Consider the following 18,039-nt stretch of genomic DNA (forward strand, 5'->3'; position numbering starts at 1 on the left):
ATCTCCCTGATATGAGGGAGATCATATGATAGTTGTCTTTCTCCGATTGACTTATTTCGCTAAGCATGATACCCTCTAGTTCCATCCACATCGTCGCAAAAGGCAAGATTTCATTTCTTTTGATGGCTGCATAGTATTCCATTGTGTATATATACCACATCTTCTTTATCCATTCGTCTGTTGATGGACATCTAGGTTCTTTCCATAGTTTGGCTATTGAAACTCATGTTTTTATTTCCTTCTCATTTGCACACAGACAGGGATGCCCAGAGGGTACTGGTTTAGGCCCGGAGGTGGAAGCAATGACACAGCGAGAGAGGAACTGTACCCGCATCTCTGTCCACAGTGGCAAAAAAAAAAAAAAAAAAGTAGGCAAAATTAAGATTCCCTGAAAATGCCTGCCAGATTATGTTTCATATACTCTATTTAAGAAGAAATAACTCAAATGTTTAGCAATATAGGTAAAGCTAGCATAATTGCACTAATTGCAGTGTACTCATTGGATGAAATATAATTCAGTCATTAAGATACAACTATAAAGGTTATATAGGAAGATGGAAAATGTACTGAATGAACATGGTAAATGACATATACCCTAGGATTACAACTATATAAACAATGAAGGGATAGCAAAATGCAGAACAGGAAACAGGTTAAGATGGGTACTGGCCATGTGTCTGTTGAGGCACTTCAGGGGTTTCTGCCTCCAAATTAGCTATTTTCCGAATTGTCTATAATATAATGTATATTCAAAACATCTGAATATAAAAATAAGGCAGTCAAAGACATTGAAAAAATATAGGTAAGTATTTTATAAGCCGTCAAACACAGAAGTGTTTCAAGCATGACACCAAAGACAGAAGCCGTTAAGGCAAAGATGGATGAATTTTTCTATTTAAAATTTTAAGTGTTTTAAAATAGAAAATTAGCCAAAGTTAAAAGGCTTGACTTCTAGGACAGCCAAGACTGAGTAAAAGAGGCCAGATTTATCCTGCTGCCTAAAACAACCCAAAATATAGACAAAATATGTGAAACAATATTTCAAAAAATTGGGCATCAGATCACAAGAGACTGTTCTCCTGGGGGAGAGGAAACAAATGAGAAGAGCCATATGATAACGTTGTAGGAAGGGAGAACCTTGGTGGAGATTCCCAGAGTAATGGAGAAAAGAGAGCTGTGGAAGGAGAAAGAAAGAGCAAAGAAGAGAGTCTCTATCAGGTATTCGCACATGTAACTGATCAGCACATGCAAATAAAGAAACTACCTGAGGTCAGGGGAAGATCCAAGCTGCTCTATACTCACAGAAACACAGGGATATCACCCCTTCCTACCAGCCAGACTGAAGAAACTCCTAGTTCACAGGACGTCGAGTAGAGGATAAAGAAGGGTCTTGCCTTAGCAGAGGAAATAATCAAGCCCCACACCAAGCATTTCTCTGGTTTCATGTAACAAATTGTAAAGCAAGACTGAAAAGAAACAAACTATTTCCAAGTGCCTTAACTGTACATTTAGAACAGACCTACAAAAACATCCATCACCCAACAAAATAAACTTCATACCTGACATGTAATTAAAAATTATCAAGCATATAAAGAAGCAGGAAAACATAAGCCATAATGCAGAAAATAATCAAAACTGACCCTGAACTGACACTCATTAGAATAAGCAGTCAAGAACATTAAGTTCTAACTGTAATTAAGTAAGGACTGTATTTCATATGATCAAAAAGTTAAATACAGACAGGAAAGATATAAAAAAGACCTACATAAAATTTCCAGAGATGAAAACTCTAACATATAAAAAGAAAATACACTGGATGGGATTAACAGCATATTATCCATGTCAAAAGAAAATGTTAGCAAACTTGAAAACACAGTAATTAGAGATTTTTCAAAATGAAACTCAGGGAGAAGAGAGTAAAAAAAAAAAAAAAAGAAAGAAAGAAAGAAAAGAAAGGAAGAAATGATTAGTGAGAGCTATAGGACAATTCAAAGCAAGCAGCCTAATATATATTTGGAGAGAAGAAAAATGGAAGGACAAAAAAAATCATTTTAGAAATAACGGGCAGAAATGTTTCCAAACTTGAGTAAAACTATATAAACACACAGACCCAAAAGGCTCAAAACTACCCGAAGCATTAAAAAAGTGAAAACTAGACCAAAGCATATCATGACCAAATTGCTCAAAACTGCTAAAAATAAAATTTTTTTAAAGGCATTCCAAAGAACATTACATATAGAGGATTTCCTGTTGGAAACAATGCAAGTGAGAAGACAGTGGAGCCACATCTTTTAAAATACTGAAAAAAAAAAAAAAATACCCTGTAATGTAGAATTCTATGTTCACAGACAGTATCTTTAAAAAATAAAGGAGAAATGAAGATATTTTATAAATATATAAGCTGAAAAATACATTACAAGTTCACTCACACTATAAAAATGTGAACAATGTCTTTTAGGCAGAAGGAATGTTAGATTAGAATATGGATCTATACATAGGAAGGAAAAATAATAGAAAGTGGAACTGTACAGTAAACATACAAGGCTTTTTTTCCCTTAATAGTTGAATCTCCTAAAAATATAACTATTTGAATAAAAAGAATTAAGGATGCAATGTGGGGTTTATAACATATGTAAAATGATACATGATAACAGTCAGACAAAAGTTGAGAAGGGAGAAATGTAAGTATACAATTGTAAAGTTCTTTTATTATCAGTGAATTGGTATAATATGACTGCAAGGTACATTATGCTAAGTTGAACATGTATATTATACATCTCAAGACAACAACTAAAATCACAAAAAAAAAAAAAGAATTTCAGCTAAAAACCAAGAATTAAAAAAATGGAATCACAAAAATACTGTTTTTCAAGGGAATAGAAGAGAATAAAATAGATGGGATATCAAGATGACCAAGACCTAATCATATCAATAATCGTATTAATTATAAGTGATATAAATATTTCAATAAAAGATAAAGTTTGGATAAAAATGCAAGACCCAACTATATGTTGCCTATAAGAAAGGCACTTTAAATATGGAGATACAAATAGGTTATAAGTAAAAGAATGGAAAAAGATATATCATGTTAGCACTAGATAAAAGAAAGAGTGGTTATATTAGTATCAGAAAAAGTAGATTATATCAGTAATGAATATTACCAGGCATAAAGAAGGTCATTTCATAATTATAAAAAGTCAACTCATTAAAAAGATGTAATAATCCCAAATGTTTATGTTCCAAATAATTGAGCTTCAAAATACATAAAGCAAAAACTAATAGAACTGTAAGGAAAAGTAGAAAATAATTCATAATCAATACTCAGTAAGAGACAGAAAATCACTAAAGATATTAGAGGTCAACTTGACCCAACATTTATAAAACATTCCACCCAACACCATAGAATACACATGGTTTTCAACTGCATATGAAATATTTATCAAGATAGACCATATTTTGGGTCATAAAGAAAGTCTCAGTACACTAAAGAGGATTCAAGTCATATAATGTGTGTTCTCTGACCACAGTGGAATTAAAGTAGAAAACAAAAAACACAAATATTTCCTGGGAAATCTTCAAATATTTGTTAATTAAATCACACACTAACCTATGGATTCAAAGAAGAAACCAAAATGAAAATAATGAAGTTTTTGAACTGAATGAAATGCAAAAACAACATATCAAAAAGCAGTACACAGAAATTTAGAGTACTAAGCATCTCTTTTAGTAAAGAAAGTAGGCCTCAAGTCAATGACCTTAGTTTCTACCTTAAAACCCAGAAAAAGCAAACTTAACCCAAATTAAGTGGAAGAAAAGAAATAAGAGACTGGAGTAAATAAGTGAAAGGAACAACAGAAAAATAAGTAAAAATAAATTAAATCAAAAGCAAATTCTTCAAGAATATCAATAAATATGATAAACCTTGAGCTTAATTAATCAAAAGAAAGAAAACACAAATGACCAGTATCAGGAATGGGAGAGGTGACCTCATTATAGATACTACTGCTATTAAAAAGATAACAGGGATCATTACAAACAACATTTTGGCAATAAATTTGATAATTTAAACTAAGTGAACAATTCTCCCAAAAGACAAATTACCAAAGCTCATTCAAGAAGTTACCTTATATTTTAAAAGAAACTGAATTTCTAGTTAAAAATCTTCCCTTGAAGAAAACTCTAGTCTGCAGTGGTTGGTTTGCTGGAATGTACTGAATATTTAAAGAAGAAACAATATCAATTATATACAAATTCTTCTAGAAAACTGAAAAGGAGGGTGAATTCTAACAGTCTAATTCTTTGAGGTCAGTATTATATAGATACTATACAATATTAAAACCAGATAAGTCACTAGAAGGGAAGAAACCTCCAGACCAACCTCCCTCAAAACATAAATGTAAAAATTACAAACTAAATTTTAGACCGAAGAAAATACAAAAAGAGAAAACTACAGGTCCTATCCCCGTTGAACACAGATGCAATAAATCCTCAATAAAATACTAACAAACTGAATTCAACAATACATTAAAAAATTTTTCACCATGATCATGTAAGATATATTCCAGGGATACAAGGGTGGTTCAATATTTGCAAATCAATCAATATGATACATCACATTAACCAGAGAAAGGATAAAAACCACATTATCATCTCAATAGATGTAGAAAAAGCATTTGACAAAATACCACATCCATTCCTAATAAAAACCCTCAACAAAGTGGATTAGAGGGAACATATCTCAACATAATAAAGGCCATATTTGAAAAACCTACAGCTAACATCATACTCAAAGGGAAAAACTGAGAGCTTCTCCCCCAAGATCAGAAGCAAGACAAGGATATCCGCTCTCACCACTTTTATCCAACAAAGTATTGGAAGTTCTAGCTACAGTCATTAGGTAAGAAAAAGAAATAGGAGGCATCCAAACTGGTAAGGAAGAAGTAAAACTTTCACTATTTGCAGATGACATGATATGATATATAGAAAACCTAAAGACTCCAACCAAAAAATAAATAAATAAAAAAAGATTCCACTAATAAAATTTATAAGTGGATTCAATAAAGTCAAAGGATACAAAATTAATATGCAGAAATCTGTTACATATCTGTGCCTTAATAATGAAGTAGCAGAAAAATAAATTAAGAAAACAATCTATTTACAATTGCACCAAAAAGAACAAGATGCCTAGGAATAAATTCAACCAAGGAGTTAGAAGTCCTATACTCTGAAAACTATAACAATAATGAAAGATACTAAAGACAACACAAACAAATGAGAAGATATTCCATGGTCATGAACTAGAAGAGTATTACTGAAATGTCTACAGTACCCAAAGCAATCACAGATTCAATGTAATCTGTATCAAAATATCAATAGCATTTTTTCACAGAATTAGAAAAGATAATACTAAAATTTGTATGGAATGACAAAAGACCCCAAATAGCCAAAGCAATCTTGAGAAAGAAGCACAAAGCTAAAGGTATCGCAATTCCAGATTTCAAACTATATTACAAGGTTACGATAATCGAAACAGTATGGCAGCAGCACAAAAACAGACACACAGATCAAAAGAACAAACTATGCCAGAAATAAACCCATTATTATAGGGTCAATTAATCTATGCCAGAAGAGGCAAGAATATACAACAGGGAATAAATAATGTTGAGAAAACTGGACCACTACATGGAATTGGGTAACTTTCTTACACCATACAAAAAAATAAACTCAAAATGGATTAAAGAAATAATTGTGAAACCATAAAACTCCTAGAAGAAACCAAAGGTAGTAATTTCTTTGACATCGGCCTGAGCAACATTTTTTTCCTCAGGCAAGGGAAACAAAAGCAAAAACAAACAATAAAGTACACCAAAATTTTGCTTTTTGCACAGCAAAAGAAACCAACTCCCATTAAGGCAACCTACTTAATGGGAGATATTTGCATGAAGACTCTTTGGGGGTTATTTTTGCAATATGCATCCTGAGCCTTAAAGTTCCACATTCCTTTTGATTCGGACCTTCCTTCCACTTCCGAAAGTTATCATTATAATGTGCAAAGCTATACTGCCATCAATCTTAATTACCATCATCTTTAGCACCCTTTTAAAATTCTTCAGGGTGCCATTTAAAATACACACTAAAAGTAAAACCCTAAGTAAATTAACATACAATTTTACAATAAAGCTATTATCAACAATGTTTCTAAAAGTATTTAAAATATGAAAAATGCTTATCATATATTTTTGTATGAAAGGGGCTGGTTATGGAGAGGTATGGTTCAATACTTTCCCCCATGTATGTATGAGAAAAACTACCAAATATTAAAAGGGAATATTTCTTACCTTTTTTTTCTTTTAAGATTTATTTATTTTAGAGAGAGAGTGTGTGTGAAAGGGAGAGAGAATCTCATGCAGACTCCCCACATGGAGCCCAACACAGGGCTCAATCCCAGGACCCCAGGACCATGATCTGAGCTGAAATCCAGAGTTGGATATTCAACAAACTGAGCCACCTCTAAAAGGGGCTATTTCTGAATGGGGGATTAAATTACTGTTTTTTTCTTTCCTTTTTATGTTTATGGATATATGACTAAGTTTCCCAAATGAATAAATACTGTCTTTGCCATCAGAAAAAAAAAAAAAAAAAAGCCAATTCTTTATATTATTGCTATGGAATGCGATATGAGATAAGGAGTGCCATTAAAATAATTTTACCTGTACCTCCAATATTTTGGTATTTAAAGTAGAAAATTTGCTCAAATGGAATCTAATTTCTTCCTCTACCATATAAAGCACTGTTGTATTGAATTCTACTGTAATTATGAAAAATGAATAAATTATGTAATAAATGCACCTATGCCTATCAAAGAAAACTTATGAATAATCATAATCTTGCATCTTCTGATTGGGCTGGAATTAAAAGTGCATTATATAAATGTGCTAGAGGAAAAGTGGCATAAAAAGTCACATAAGATCCAAGTAATTTTCAAATATCATATAAGCAAAGTCAATATGCATCTTTACTCAAGGCACCATGATATAGGACTAGCAGTCAGTGGGTCCTTCACAGTAAGAACAATTTCCAACAATTATAACCTGACTTTCTCACTTGAATGCTGAAAGATATAGTAAGTAGAAAAATCTACCTGAGAGGAAAAAATATTAACAAATGCAAACAGTGAATGCCATAAATTACAGCAAGATTTAATATAATACACTTTCTAAATGACTCATATGAGTACTCTTAATCTCAGTTAATATGTCATTTTTTAAGGATTGATTAAAAATGAAGATTAGGTGAATTGGTTACTTGAGAAGTGACAGCTTGATGGTTCTAGAAATGGAACTCTCCCATTTATTCCTAGTTAAGGAAAGCTAAGGCAGATGTTGCCTTGTCTTTGTTATTAACACATTAACCCCGGTATGAGTATGTGACTAAGTGCATGCTCTTTTGTGTGCATATGGCACCAACTAGAGCTGCAATGTGGCTGTTCACATAGATTATTATTTCTAGGGAACCATTTCCTAGAGAAGAAACATGTCATACATGTCATACATGCCTGATACACTGTCGTTTAGATAAACGCCATAATGCAAAAAAGTGGCCAGGAGAACCTGAAATATGAAAATATTTAAAAAGTTTTGGGTGCCTTACCATTGGTAATTTATAAAAGGCTCTTCTTTGTATGTTAAAATAATGTGATTGGGCAGGTGCTCCACCCATAGGCCTTCCTGTTTTGATTCTAGGGTGACTTTTGATTCTAAAAATTTGTATGGAACTAGAAAAAACTGCGAATTGCTAGGGAAATGTTGAAAAAGAAAAAACAACCTGGGGGCATCACATTACCCAACTTCAAGCTTTACTACAAAACTGTGATCACTAAGACAGCATGGTACTGGCACAAAAACAGACACATAGACCAATGGAACAGAGTAGAGAGACTAGATATGGGTCCTCAACTCTATGATCAAATAATCTTCCACAAAGCAAGAAAAAAAAGCCAGTGGAAAAAAGACAGTCTCTTCAATAAATGGGGCTGGGAAAATTGGACAGCTATGTATAAAAGAATGAAATTCAACCATTCTCTTACACCATACACAAAGATAAATTCAAAATGGATGAAAGACCTCAACATGAGGCAGGAATCTATCAAAATCCTAGAGGAGAACAGAAGCAGTAACTTCTTCGACATTGGCCACAGCAACTTATTTCAAGACATGTCTCCAAAGGCAAAGGAAACAAAAGTGAAAATGAACTTTTGGGACTTCATCAAGATAAAAAGCTTCTGCATAGCAAAAAACAAAAAAACAAAAAAACAAAAAACTAAACCAGTCAATAAAACAAAGAGACAATCCACAGAATGGGAGAAGATATTCACAAATGACACTACCGACAAAGGGCTGATATCCAAGATCTATAAAGAACTCCTAGAGTTAGAAGTAAGATGGCAGAGGAGTAGCAGACTGAAATGATATCAGGTTCCAGGAGTTCAGCAAGATAGTCATCAAACCATTCTGGACACCTACAAACTCAACAGGAGATAGAAGAGAAGAGCAGCAATTCTAGGAGGAGAAAAGTGACCATCTTCTGGAAGGTAGGACGTGCAGAGAAGTGAATCTGAAGCAATATACAGGAGGAATGACCACAGGGGGAGGGGGCAGGCTCTTGGCAAGCAGTGGAACAGTGGAGTGCAAAATCAGAACTTTCAGGAGTCTAGTCCACTGAGGGACATTGCTCCAGAGGCTAAGCGGGGGTGGAGCCCTTGGGAGGACAATGTGGTCTCAGGACCTGCGGGGTCACAGAAAGACCAGGGTGTCTGAGTGTGGCAGAGCTCCCAGGTATCGGAGCAGGGAAGCTGGCTAGAGAGACAGAGCCAAGCAGTGAGTTCACAGCTCACGGTGACCTTAAACTGTGATCCAAGGCATAGTCGGGCCATGCTCTTCAAGCAGGTATCCCACAAGTGGCAGATCTGGAGAGACCCCCTCCTTCCTCCTCTAGGAGAAGTGGCATGGGAGTGAGCAGCAGGAATCTTCTGGGTTTGGAGACTCCAAACAGGGCTGTGCGCCACAGAAAGAAACGCTCAGTCATAGGCTGGGTGAGCATGGAGCGCAGCCAGAGACCAGGGAGACGGGAGGGATTGATTGCTTTTCTCTGAGGGCGCACTGAGGAGTGGGGCCCGAGCTCTCAGCTCCTCCATGCTAGAGATTGGGAGGCTACCATTTTCATTCCCATCCTCCAAAGCTCTATGAAAAGCATTCAGGGACAAAAGCTACTGAGAGCAAACCCGAGCAGATTACTTAGCCTGGCTCCTGAAAGGGCGGTGCAATTCCAGCTCAGGAAAAGACATTTGAGAATCCCTGCAACAGGCCCCTCCCCCAGAAAATCAGCAAGAATATCAGCCAAGACAAAGTTTACCATTAACAAGAACAGCAGAACTCCAGAGTTAGGGGAAAGCAACGCATAGAATTCATGGCTTTTTCCCCATGATCCTTTAGTCTTGCAAAGTTAAATTAAACAAAAAATTTTTTCTTATTCTAGTTTTTAAACTTTTCCGCTTTCCTCTTTTAACGTTTTTTAACTAGTTTATCTTAACAATACCTTTTTTAAAAAAAATCTTTTAAAATTTTCATTGTTATAGTAATATTTTATCCCTTCATTGTATTTAACCTTATTTTTTGTATACATGTAGGGTTTTTTTCCTTTAAAATTTTGGGATATAATTTCTTCTAATAGATTAAAATATACCCTAAATCTAGCACATGGCTTTGTTCTAGTCTCCAGCCTGATCACATTCTCTCCTCTTTTTTTTCTTTTTCCAAGCAACTTATCAATTACTTTTTTAGGACTTCTTTAAAAATTTTCATCTTTACAGTCACATTCCATACCTTCAACGTGTTTACCCTTATTTTTGTATATATATAATTTTTCTTTTGTTAAAATTTTGGGAGGTAGTTTCTTCTAAGAGACCAGAATACACACAGAATCAAGAGGGTAGTAGCTCTGTTCTATTCACCCGTCTATTTATTTATTTATTATTTAAAAAAAATTTTTTTTAAATTTTTTCCCTCATTCTTCTCCCCTCCCAGTTGTGGGTCTCTTCTGATTTGGTTAGCATATATTTTTCTGGGGTCTTTGCTGCCCTTTTAGTATTTTATTCTCTGGTTCATATATTCTTATCTGGATAAAATGACAAGGTGGAAAAACTCACCACAAAAAAGAGAACAAGAAGCAGTACTGCTAGTTAGGGACCTAATCAATACGGACATTGGTAATATGTCAGAGCTAGAGTTCAGAATGACAATTACCAAGGTGCTAGCTGGGCCCGAAAAAGGCATGGAAGATATTAGAGAAAACCTTTCTGGAGAAGTGAAAGAACTAAAATCTAACCAAGTTGAAATAAAAGAAGTTATTAATGAGGTGCAATAAAAAATGGAGGCTCTTACTGCTAGGATAAATGAGGCAGAAGAGAGAATTAGTGGTATAGAAGATGATGGAGAATAAAAAAACTGAGAAAAAGAGAGATAAAAAACTACTGGACCATGAGGGTAGAATTTAAGAGATAAGTGATACCATAAGATGAAACGATATTAAAATAATCCGGATCTCAGAGGAAGAAGAGAGAGAGGGGGCAGGAGGTATATTGGAGCAAATTATAGCAGAGTGTTTCCCTAATTTGTGAAGGGAACAAGCATCAAAATCCGGGAGGCACAGAGATCCCCCTCAAAATCACTAAAAAGAGATCCAAAACCCTCATCTAATAGTAAAACATACAAGCCTTAGTGACAAAGAGAAAATCCTGAAAGCAGCTTGGGACAAGAAGTCTGTAACATACAATAGTAGAAATATTAGATTGGCAGCAGACTTAACCACAGAAAGAACTGGCATGCCAGAAAGAACTGGCATGATATATTCAGAGCACCAAATGAGAAACCTATGCAGCCAAGAATACTATATCCAGCTAGCCTATCACTGAAAATAGGAGAGATAACAAGCTTCCAGGACAAACAAAAACTAAAAGAATTTGCAAACACCAAACCAGCCCTACAGGAAATATTGAAAGGGGTCCTTTAAGCAAAGAGAGAGCCTATACAGAGACAATATACACCGATAGTCACCTTATAGGCAATACAATGGCACTAAATTCATATCTTTCAATTGTTGCCCTGAATGTAAATGGGTTAAATGCTCCAATCAAAAGACACAGGGTATCAAAATGGATATGAAAAAAAGACCCACCGATATGCTGTCTACAGGAAACTCATTTTAGACCCAAAGACACCTCCAGATTTAAAGTGAGGGGTGGAAAACAATTTACCATGCTAGTGGACATCAAAAGAAAGCTGGGGTGGCAATCCTTATAACAGATGAATTAGATTTTAAGCCAAAGAGTATAATAAGAGATGAAGAAGGACACTATATCATACCTGAAGGGTCTGTCCAACAAGAATATCTAACAACTTTAAATATCTATGCCCCTAACATGGAAGGAGCCAATTATATAAACCAATTGATAACAAAATCAAAGAAACACATCGACATTAATACAATAAAAGTAGGGGACTTTAACAATCCCCTCACTGAAATGGCCAGATCATCTAAGCAAAAGATCAACAAGGAAATAAAGGCCTTAAATGACACACTGGATCAGATGGACATTCACAGATATATTCAGAACATTCCATCCCAAAGCAGAAGAATACACATTCTTCTCTAGTGCACATGGAACATTCTCCAGAAGAGATCATATCCTGGGTCACAAATCAGGTCTCAACCAGTACGAAAAGACTGGGATCATTCCTTGCATATATTCAGACCACAATGCTCTGAAGCTAGTACTCAATCACAAGAGGAAAGTAGGAAAGAACTCAAATATATGGAGGCTAAAGAGCATCCTATTAAAGAAAGAATGGGTCAACCAGAAAATTAAAGAAGAATTAAAAAAATTCATGGAAACAAATGATAATGAAAACACAACTGTTTCAAAATCTGTGGGACACAGCAAAGACGGTCCTGAGAGGAAAGTATATACTGATACAAGCCTTTCTCAAGAAACAAAAAAGGTCTCAAGTACACAACCTAACCCTACACCAAAGGAGCTGAAAAAAGAACAGCAAAGAAAGCCTAAACCCAGCAGAAGAAGATAAATAAGAAAGATCAGAGCAGAAATCAATGAAATAGAAACCAAAAGAACAGAAGAACAAATCAACAAACTTAGGAGCTGGTTCTTTGAAAGAATTAATAAGATTGATAAACCCTGGCCATACTTATCAAAAAGAAAAGAGAAAGGACCCAAATAAATAAAATCATGAATGAAAGAGGAGAGATCACAACCAACACGAAAGAAATACAAAAAATTATAAGAACATATTAGGAGCAACTATATGCAGGCAAATTTGACAATCTGGAAGAAATGGATGCATTCCTAGAGATATACAAACTACCAAAAGTGAACCAGGAAGAAACAGAAAACCTGAACAGACCCATAACTAGTAAGGAGATTGAAGCAATCATCAAAAATCTCCCAACAAACATGGGCCCAGGGCCAGACGACTTCCCAGGGAAATTCTACCAAACGTTTAAAGAAGAATTAACACCTATTCTTATGAAACTGTTCCAAAAAATAGAAATGGAAGGAAAACCTCCAAACTCATTTTATGAGGCCAGCATTACCCTGATCCCAAAACCAGACAAAGACCCCCATCAAAAAGGAGAATTACAGACCAATATCCTTGATGAACAGATGCAAAAATTCTCACCAAAATACTAGCCAACAGGATCCAACAGTACATTAAAAGGATTATTCACCACAACCAAGTGGGATTTATTCCTGGGCTGCAAGGTTGGTACAACATCCGCAAATCAATCAATGAGATAGAATATATTAATCAAAGAAAGAACAAGAAACATGTAATACTCTCAATAGATGCTGAAAAAGCATTTGAAAAAGTACAGCATCCTTTCTTAATCAAAACCCTTTCAAGCACAGGGACAGAGGGTATAAACCTCAATATCATCAAAGCCATCTATGAAAAACCCATAGCGAATATCATTCTCAATGGGGAAAAACAGAGCTTTTCCCCTGAGGTCAGGAACATGACAGGACTATTCACCACTGCTATTCAACATAGTATGAGAAGTCCTAGCTTCAGTAATCAGACAACAAAAACAAAAGGCATCTGAATTGGCAAAGAAGAAGTCAAACTCCTCACTCATTGCAGATGATATGATACTTTATGTGGACAAGACAAAAAATTCCACTCCAAAACTGCTGGAACTCATACAGGAATTCAGTAAAGTGTCAGGATATAAAATCAATGCACAGAAATCAGTTGCATTTCTCTACACCAACAACAAGACAGAAGAAAGAGACATTAAAGAGTCAATTCCATTCACAAGTGCACCAAAACCTAGGAATAAATCTAACCAAAGAGGCAAAGAATCTGTATTCAGAAAACTATCATGTACTCATGAGAGAAACTGAGGAAGACACAAAGAAATGAAAAACGTTCCATGCTCATGGATTGGAAGAACAATATTGTGAAAATGTCTATGCTACCTAAAGCAATCTATACATTTAATGCAATCCCTATCAAAATACCATCAATTTTTTTCACAAAAATGTAACAAATAATCCTAAAATTTATATGGAACCAGAAAAAACCCCGAATAGCCAGAGGACTGTTGAAAAAGAAAGCCAAAGTTGGTGGCATCATAATTCCAGACTTCAAGCTCTATCACAAAGTTGTAATCATCAAGACAGCATGGTACTGGCACAAAACACAGACACATAGATGAATGGAACAGAATAGAGAGCCCAGAAATAGACTCTCAACTCTAGGGTCAACTAATCTTTGACAAAGCAGGAAAGAATGTCCAATGGAAAAAAGACAGGCTCTTCAACAAATGGTGTTGGGAAAATTCGACAGCCACATGCAGAAAAATGAAACTGGACCATTTCCTTACACCACACAGAACAATAGACTCAAAATGGATGAAAGACCTCAATGTGAGAAAGGAATCTATCAAAATCCTTGAGGAGAACACAGGCAAACCTCTTCGAGCTAAGCTGCAGCAACTTCTTCCTACAAACATTGCAAAAGGCAAGGAAAGCAAGGGCAAAAATGAACGATTGGGACTTCCATCGAGATCAAAGGCTTTTGCACAGCAAAGGAAACAACAAAACCAAAAGACAACTGACAGAATGGGAGAAGATATTCACAAATGACATATCAGATAAAGGGCTAGTATCCAAAATCTATAAGAATTTAACAAACTCAACACCCAAAGAACAAATAATCCAATCAAGACATGGGTAGAGGATATGAACAGACATTTCTGCAGAGAAGACATCCAAATGACCAACAGACAAATGAAAAAGTGCTCAACATCACTTGGCATCAGGGAAATACAAATCTAAACCACAATGAGATATCACCTCACACCAGTCAGAATGGCTAAAACTAACAAGTCAGGAAACGACAGATGTTGGCGAGGATGCGTAGAAAGGGGAACCCTCCTACACTGTTCGTGGGAATACAAGCTGGTGCAGCCACTCTGGAAAATAGCATGGAGGTTCCTCAGAAAGTTGAAAATAGAGCTACCCTACGACTTAGCAATTGCACTACTGGGTATTTACCCTAAAGACACGAATGTAGTGATCCAAAGGGGCACATGCACCCAAATGTTCATAGCAGCAATGTCCACAATAGCCAAACTATGCAAAGAGCTAAGATGCCCTTCAAAGACGAATGGATAAAGAAAATACAGTTCATATATACAAGGGAATATTAAGCAGCCACCAGAAAGGATGAATACCCAACTTTTGCATCAACATGGACAGGACTGGAGGAGATTATGCTGAGTGAAATAAGTCAAGCAGAAAAAGTCAATTATCATATGGTTTCACTTACTTGTGGAGCATTAGTAATAACACTGTGGACAATAGGAGAAGGAAAGGCAAAGTAAATTGGGGTAAATTGGAGGGAGAGACGAAGCATGAGAGACTGTGGATTGTGAGAAACGAACTGAAGGTTTTGGAGGGGAGAGGGGTGAGCCTGGTGGTGGGTATTAAGGAGGGCACGTATTGCATGGAACACTAGGTGTGGTGCATAAACAATGAATCTTGGAACACTGAAAAAATAATATTACATTCTAGGTTTGATGCTAGAACTGGAGTGGGTAAATCCACAGTTGAGAGCTTCACCAACAGTAACTATTCTGCACTGAGTGCCTATTATGCGTGTGACCTACCAGGTATTCACACATACCTCTTAGCCTCACCTGAGGATCAGCAGTTATCTTTCAAGTAAGAAACGTAGGCTCAAAGAAATGAAGTGACATGTGCAAGGTCACTAGGATGAGTCAGAATTAATGTCCTCAGGTGTGTGTCTGATTCCTAAATTCCTTTTTTAAAAAAAGATTTTATTTATTTATTTGACAGAGAGAGATCACAAGTAGGCAGAGAGGCAGGCAGACGGGCGGAGGGAAGCAGACTCCCTGATGAGCAGAGAGCCTGATGCGGGGCTTGATCCCAGGACCCTGAGATCATGACCTGAGCCGAAGGCAGAGGCTTAACCCACTGAGCCACCCAGGTGCCCCTGATTCCTGAATTCTTATACATGTTCCTGCTCTCCCACATGCAGGTTCTCCCTCCCTCTCCACCCTTCCTCCCTTTTTTCTGATGCACACATGAATGCACACACAAGTATGCACCAAGTCAATGGAAATATGCAGAGAACCTTTTTGTGCTAGATACTAGAATCAACGGAAAATCAGGGAAACAAAGAATGGGAACAAAGTAACGGGCAAAGGTGATTTAGGGAAGCTGGGAAAGGAATGAACTTGCGGAATAAAAGAATTCAGGGAGAAATGATAGTCATCTTCGATATATGAAGAGAAGTTACTTGGAAGAAGGACTGGAGGGACCCTCTGGAGCTCCAGCAAAGACCAGTGAGGGAAACACATAAGAGGGCAAGTTTAGCCTGCATATAAGGAAGAAATTCCTCATGACTACTGATATTCAACTCTGGAACCTAGTGCAAGGCATGCTATGAGACATATTAAATTCTATTACCCAAGAAATTGAGGAAGAAGCTCACTGAAGCTTTGGTTTTCCACCCTAAGAATACATACACTACACCTTAGGAACATGGCAGCAAAGGACTGAGAAAGGTTGTATAACCCCAAACAACACATAACTGAAAATGCCACCTTCTTTTAATGTATTAAGGAAATGAAACTGATCATGACACAGAGGAGGAAAAAAAGGAACTGCTGAAATGAATTCATACTTGTGAAGTATTCAACACTGCTCCTGTCCTTTATATACTCAGGTCTTGTTTGAAAAAATGAAATGCACTTGAGGATGAATTATCCTAGCTTGACTTAAGTACATGTGTCTACTACCTATCACTATTTTTTTTTAGCTTTCAAATCAATTTTATTGAGATATAATTTACATAGAACAAACATATACACAAACATATACTCCTGTGTACTAATCACATTCTTTATTCATATTAGGGACCCAGCTGGTAGGACAGAGTGCCCCTTCCAGGGCTCGCTAATCCTGCAGACAGCAAACAACTCCCCTGTGAACACTCATTTCATATGCAAACAAATCAATCCAGAGTCCATATCCCCAACCAACTCTATTATTTTACTGTCCACCCAACTTGCCAACATTTTCCCTGGCCTAAATCACACCAGGGCCAGGTACCAGACAGCCAGGACCACCTTACAGCCTGGAGCTGCTGAAATAATTCACACTAGCCAATCGTAAACTGTTTTATCTTGCCCTGCCTTGCCTCTCCCAGGAAAACCACAATAAAGGCTCTAAGCCATGCCTTCCCATAGCTCCTTTTGCCTCCTGTCCAACCCTGGAACTTCCCAACCTGTGCCCTCTCCTCTTAGGAGCTGTTAAGAGAGAAATTCCTTTTTCAAAGGTGGTTTTCCCTGTGTCTTTCACCCCACCATATCTGAAATAAATCCCAGATATATTTTAAGAAAAAACAAAACGGGAATATCACTTTGGAAAGTTCCCTCATTACCTGAAGACATTCCCTTGTGTTCTTTGTAGTCAATCTCCACACCCCTCATCGCCAGACCCAGGCAGTCACTGATGCTTCCTGTCACTATAATTAGCTTTGCTTGTTCAAGGATTTTATATCACTTCATATCAATCAAACAGTATGAATTCTCTTCTTGTACACAGCTAATCTTTTCTCTTATTGAACAGTATTCCATCCTATGTCTGTACCACTATTTGTTTATCCATAAACACTGATGGGCATTTTCCTTGTTGCCAATTTTGGGCTCTCATGTAAATATTGTTACAGATATTTGTGTCCAAGTCTGTGTGTAGATAAATGTGTTCGCATCTCAGGTGAAAGCCTATGAGTGGAATTTAGCTGAGGGTGGTATATTAACTGTATATTTAACTTTATAAGTAATTAATTGCTTGTTTTCCAAAGTAGTTATACTATATTCCATTGATTTAAAAAACTTCCTCTTCTAGGCAATGATTGAATTCATGTTTTTTGAGATCTTTACGTAAGTAAGAGGACCCGAATCCCTTAAGGTTCCATTTTGTTAAAGTAATATAAGCTTATAGTACATAAATTTTGACTAATAGCAGTATTCACCATTTGCATTTGCTCAATTGTAATAAGAGCTTATTCCTATCTCTGTCCTACTTAAGAAACAAATAATAAAATTCTCAAATTGGTACTAAAGGATAAGGAAAGCTGAAAGAGAATCTATAAATTTTGATCTACTTAGAAAATTCTTAATGCTTCATTAATATAATGTATTAATATTTGACAATCTCCTTCCTTCCCTAAATGACTGCACACCGCTAATGAGTTCAGTAAGAAAGCCCCTCTTTAAATTCAGATATTTCTGAATGTCAGCCACTGACAGAATAAAGTGCTTTACAGAGTCATCCTGGGGGGGACTAATTTGTTTAAGACCCCTCAAGGTAACTTCTTTTCTACTTAGAGTTTGGGAAACTCTTGAAGTACAAAGTCCTATTTCCCCTAATTT

General features: G+C 36.2%; 1 protein-coding gene across 3 annotated transcripts in view; it reads right to left on the minus strand.

Annotated features, from left to right (window-relative positions):
- Positions 1 to 18,039, minus strand: part of LOC111155604 (zinc finger protein 438) — a 172,566-nt gene that overhangs the window by 25,273 nt on the left and 129,254 nt on the right. Inside the window, exon 1 of one of the 3 annotated variants that reach the window (XM_022515866.1) lies at positions 156 to 171. The exons of the other annotated variants lie outside the window; for them this stretch is intronic. Within the exon in view, the coding sequence (XP_022371574.1) occupies positions 156 to 160 (5 nt within the window). The 5' untranslated portion in view covers positions 161 to 171. Of the gene's footprint in view, positions 1 to 155; positions 172 to 18,039 lie in introns of those variants that run through there. 3 annotated transcript variants of the gene reach the window in all.

This window comes from Enhydra lutris, unplaced genomic scaffold (genome assembly GCF_002288905.1).
Source record: "Enhydra lutris kenyoni isolate GAN:26980312 unplaced genomic scaffold, ASM228890v2 scaffoldscaffold42, whole genome shotgun sequence".
NCBI classification, from domain to species: Eukaryota; Metazoa; Chordata; class Mammalia; order Carnivora; family Mustelidae; genus Enhydra; species Enhydra lutris.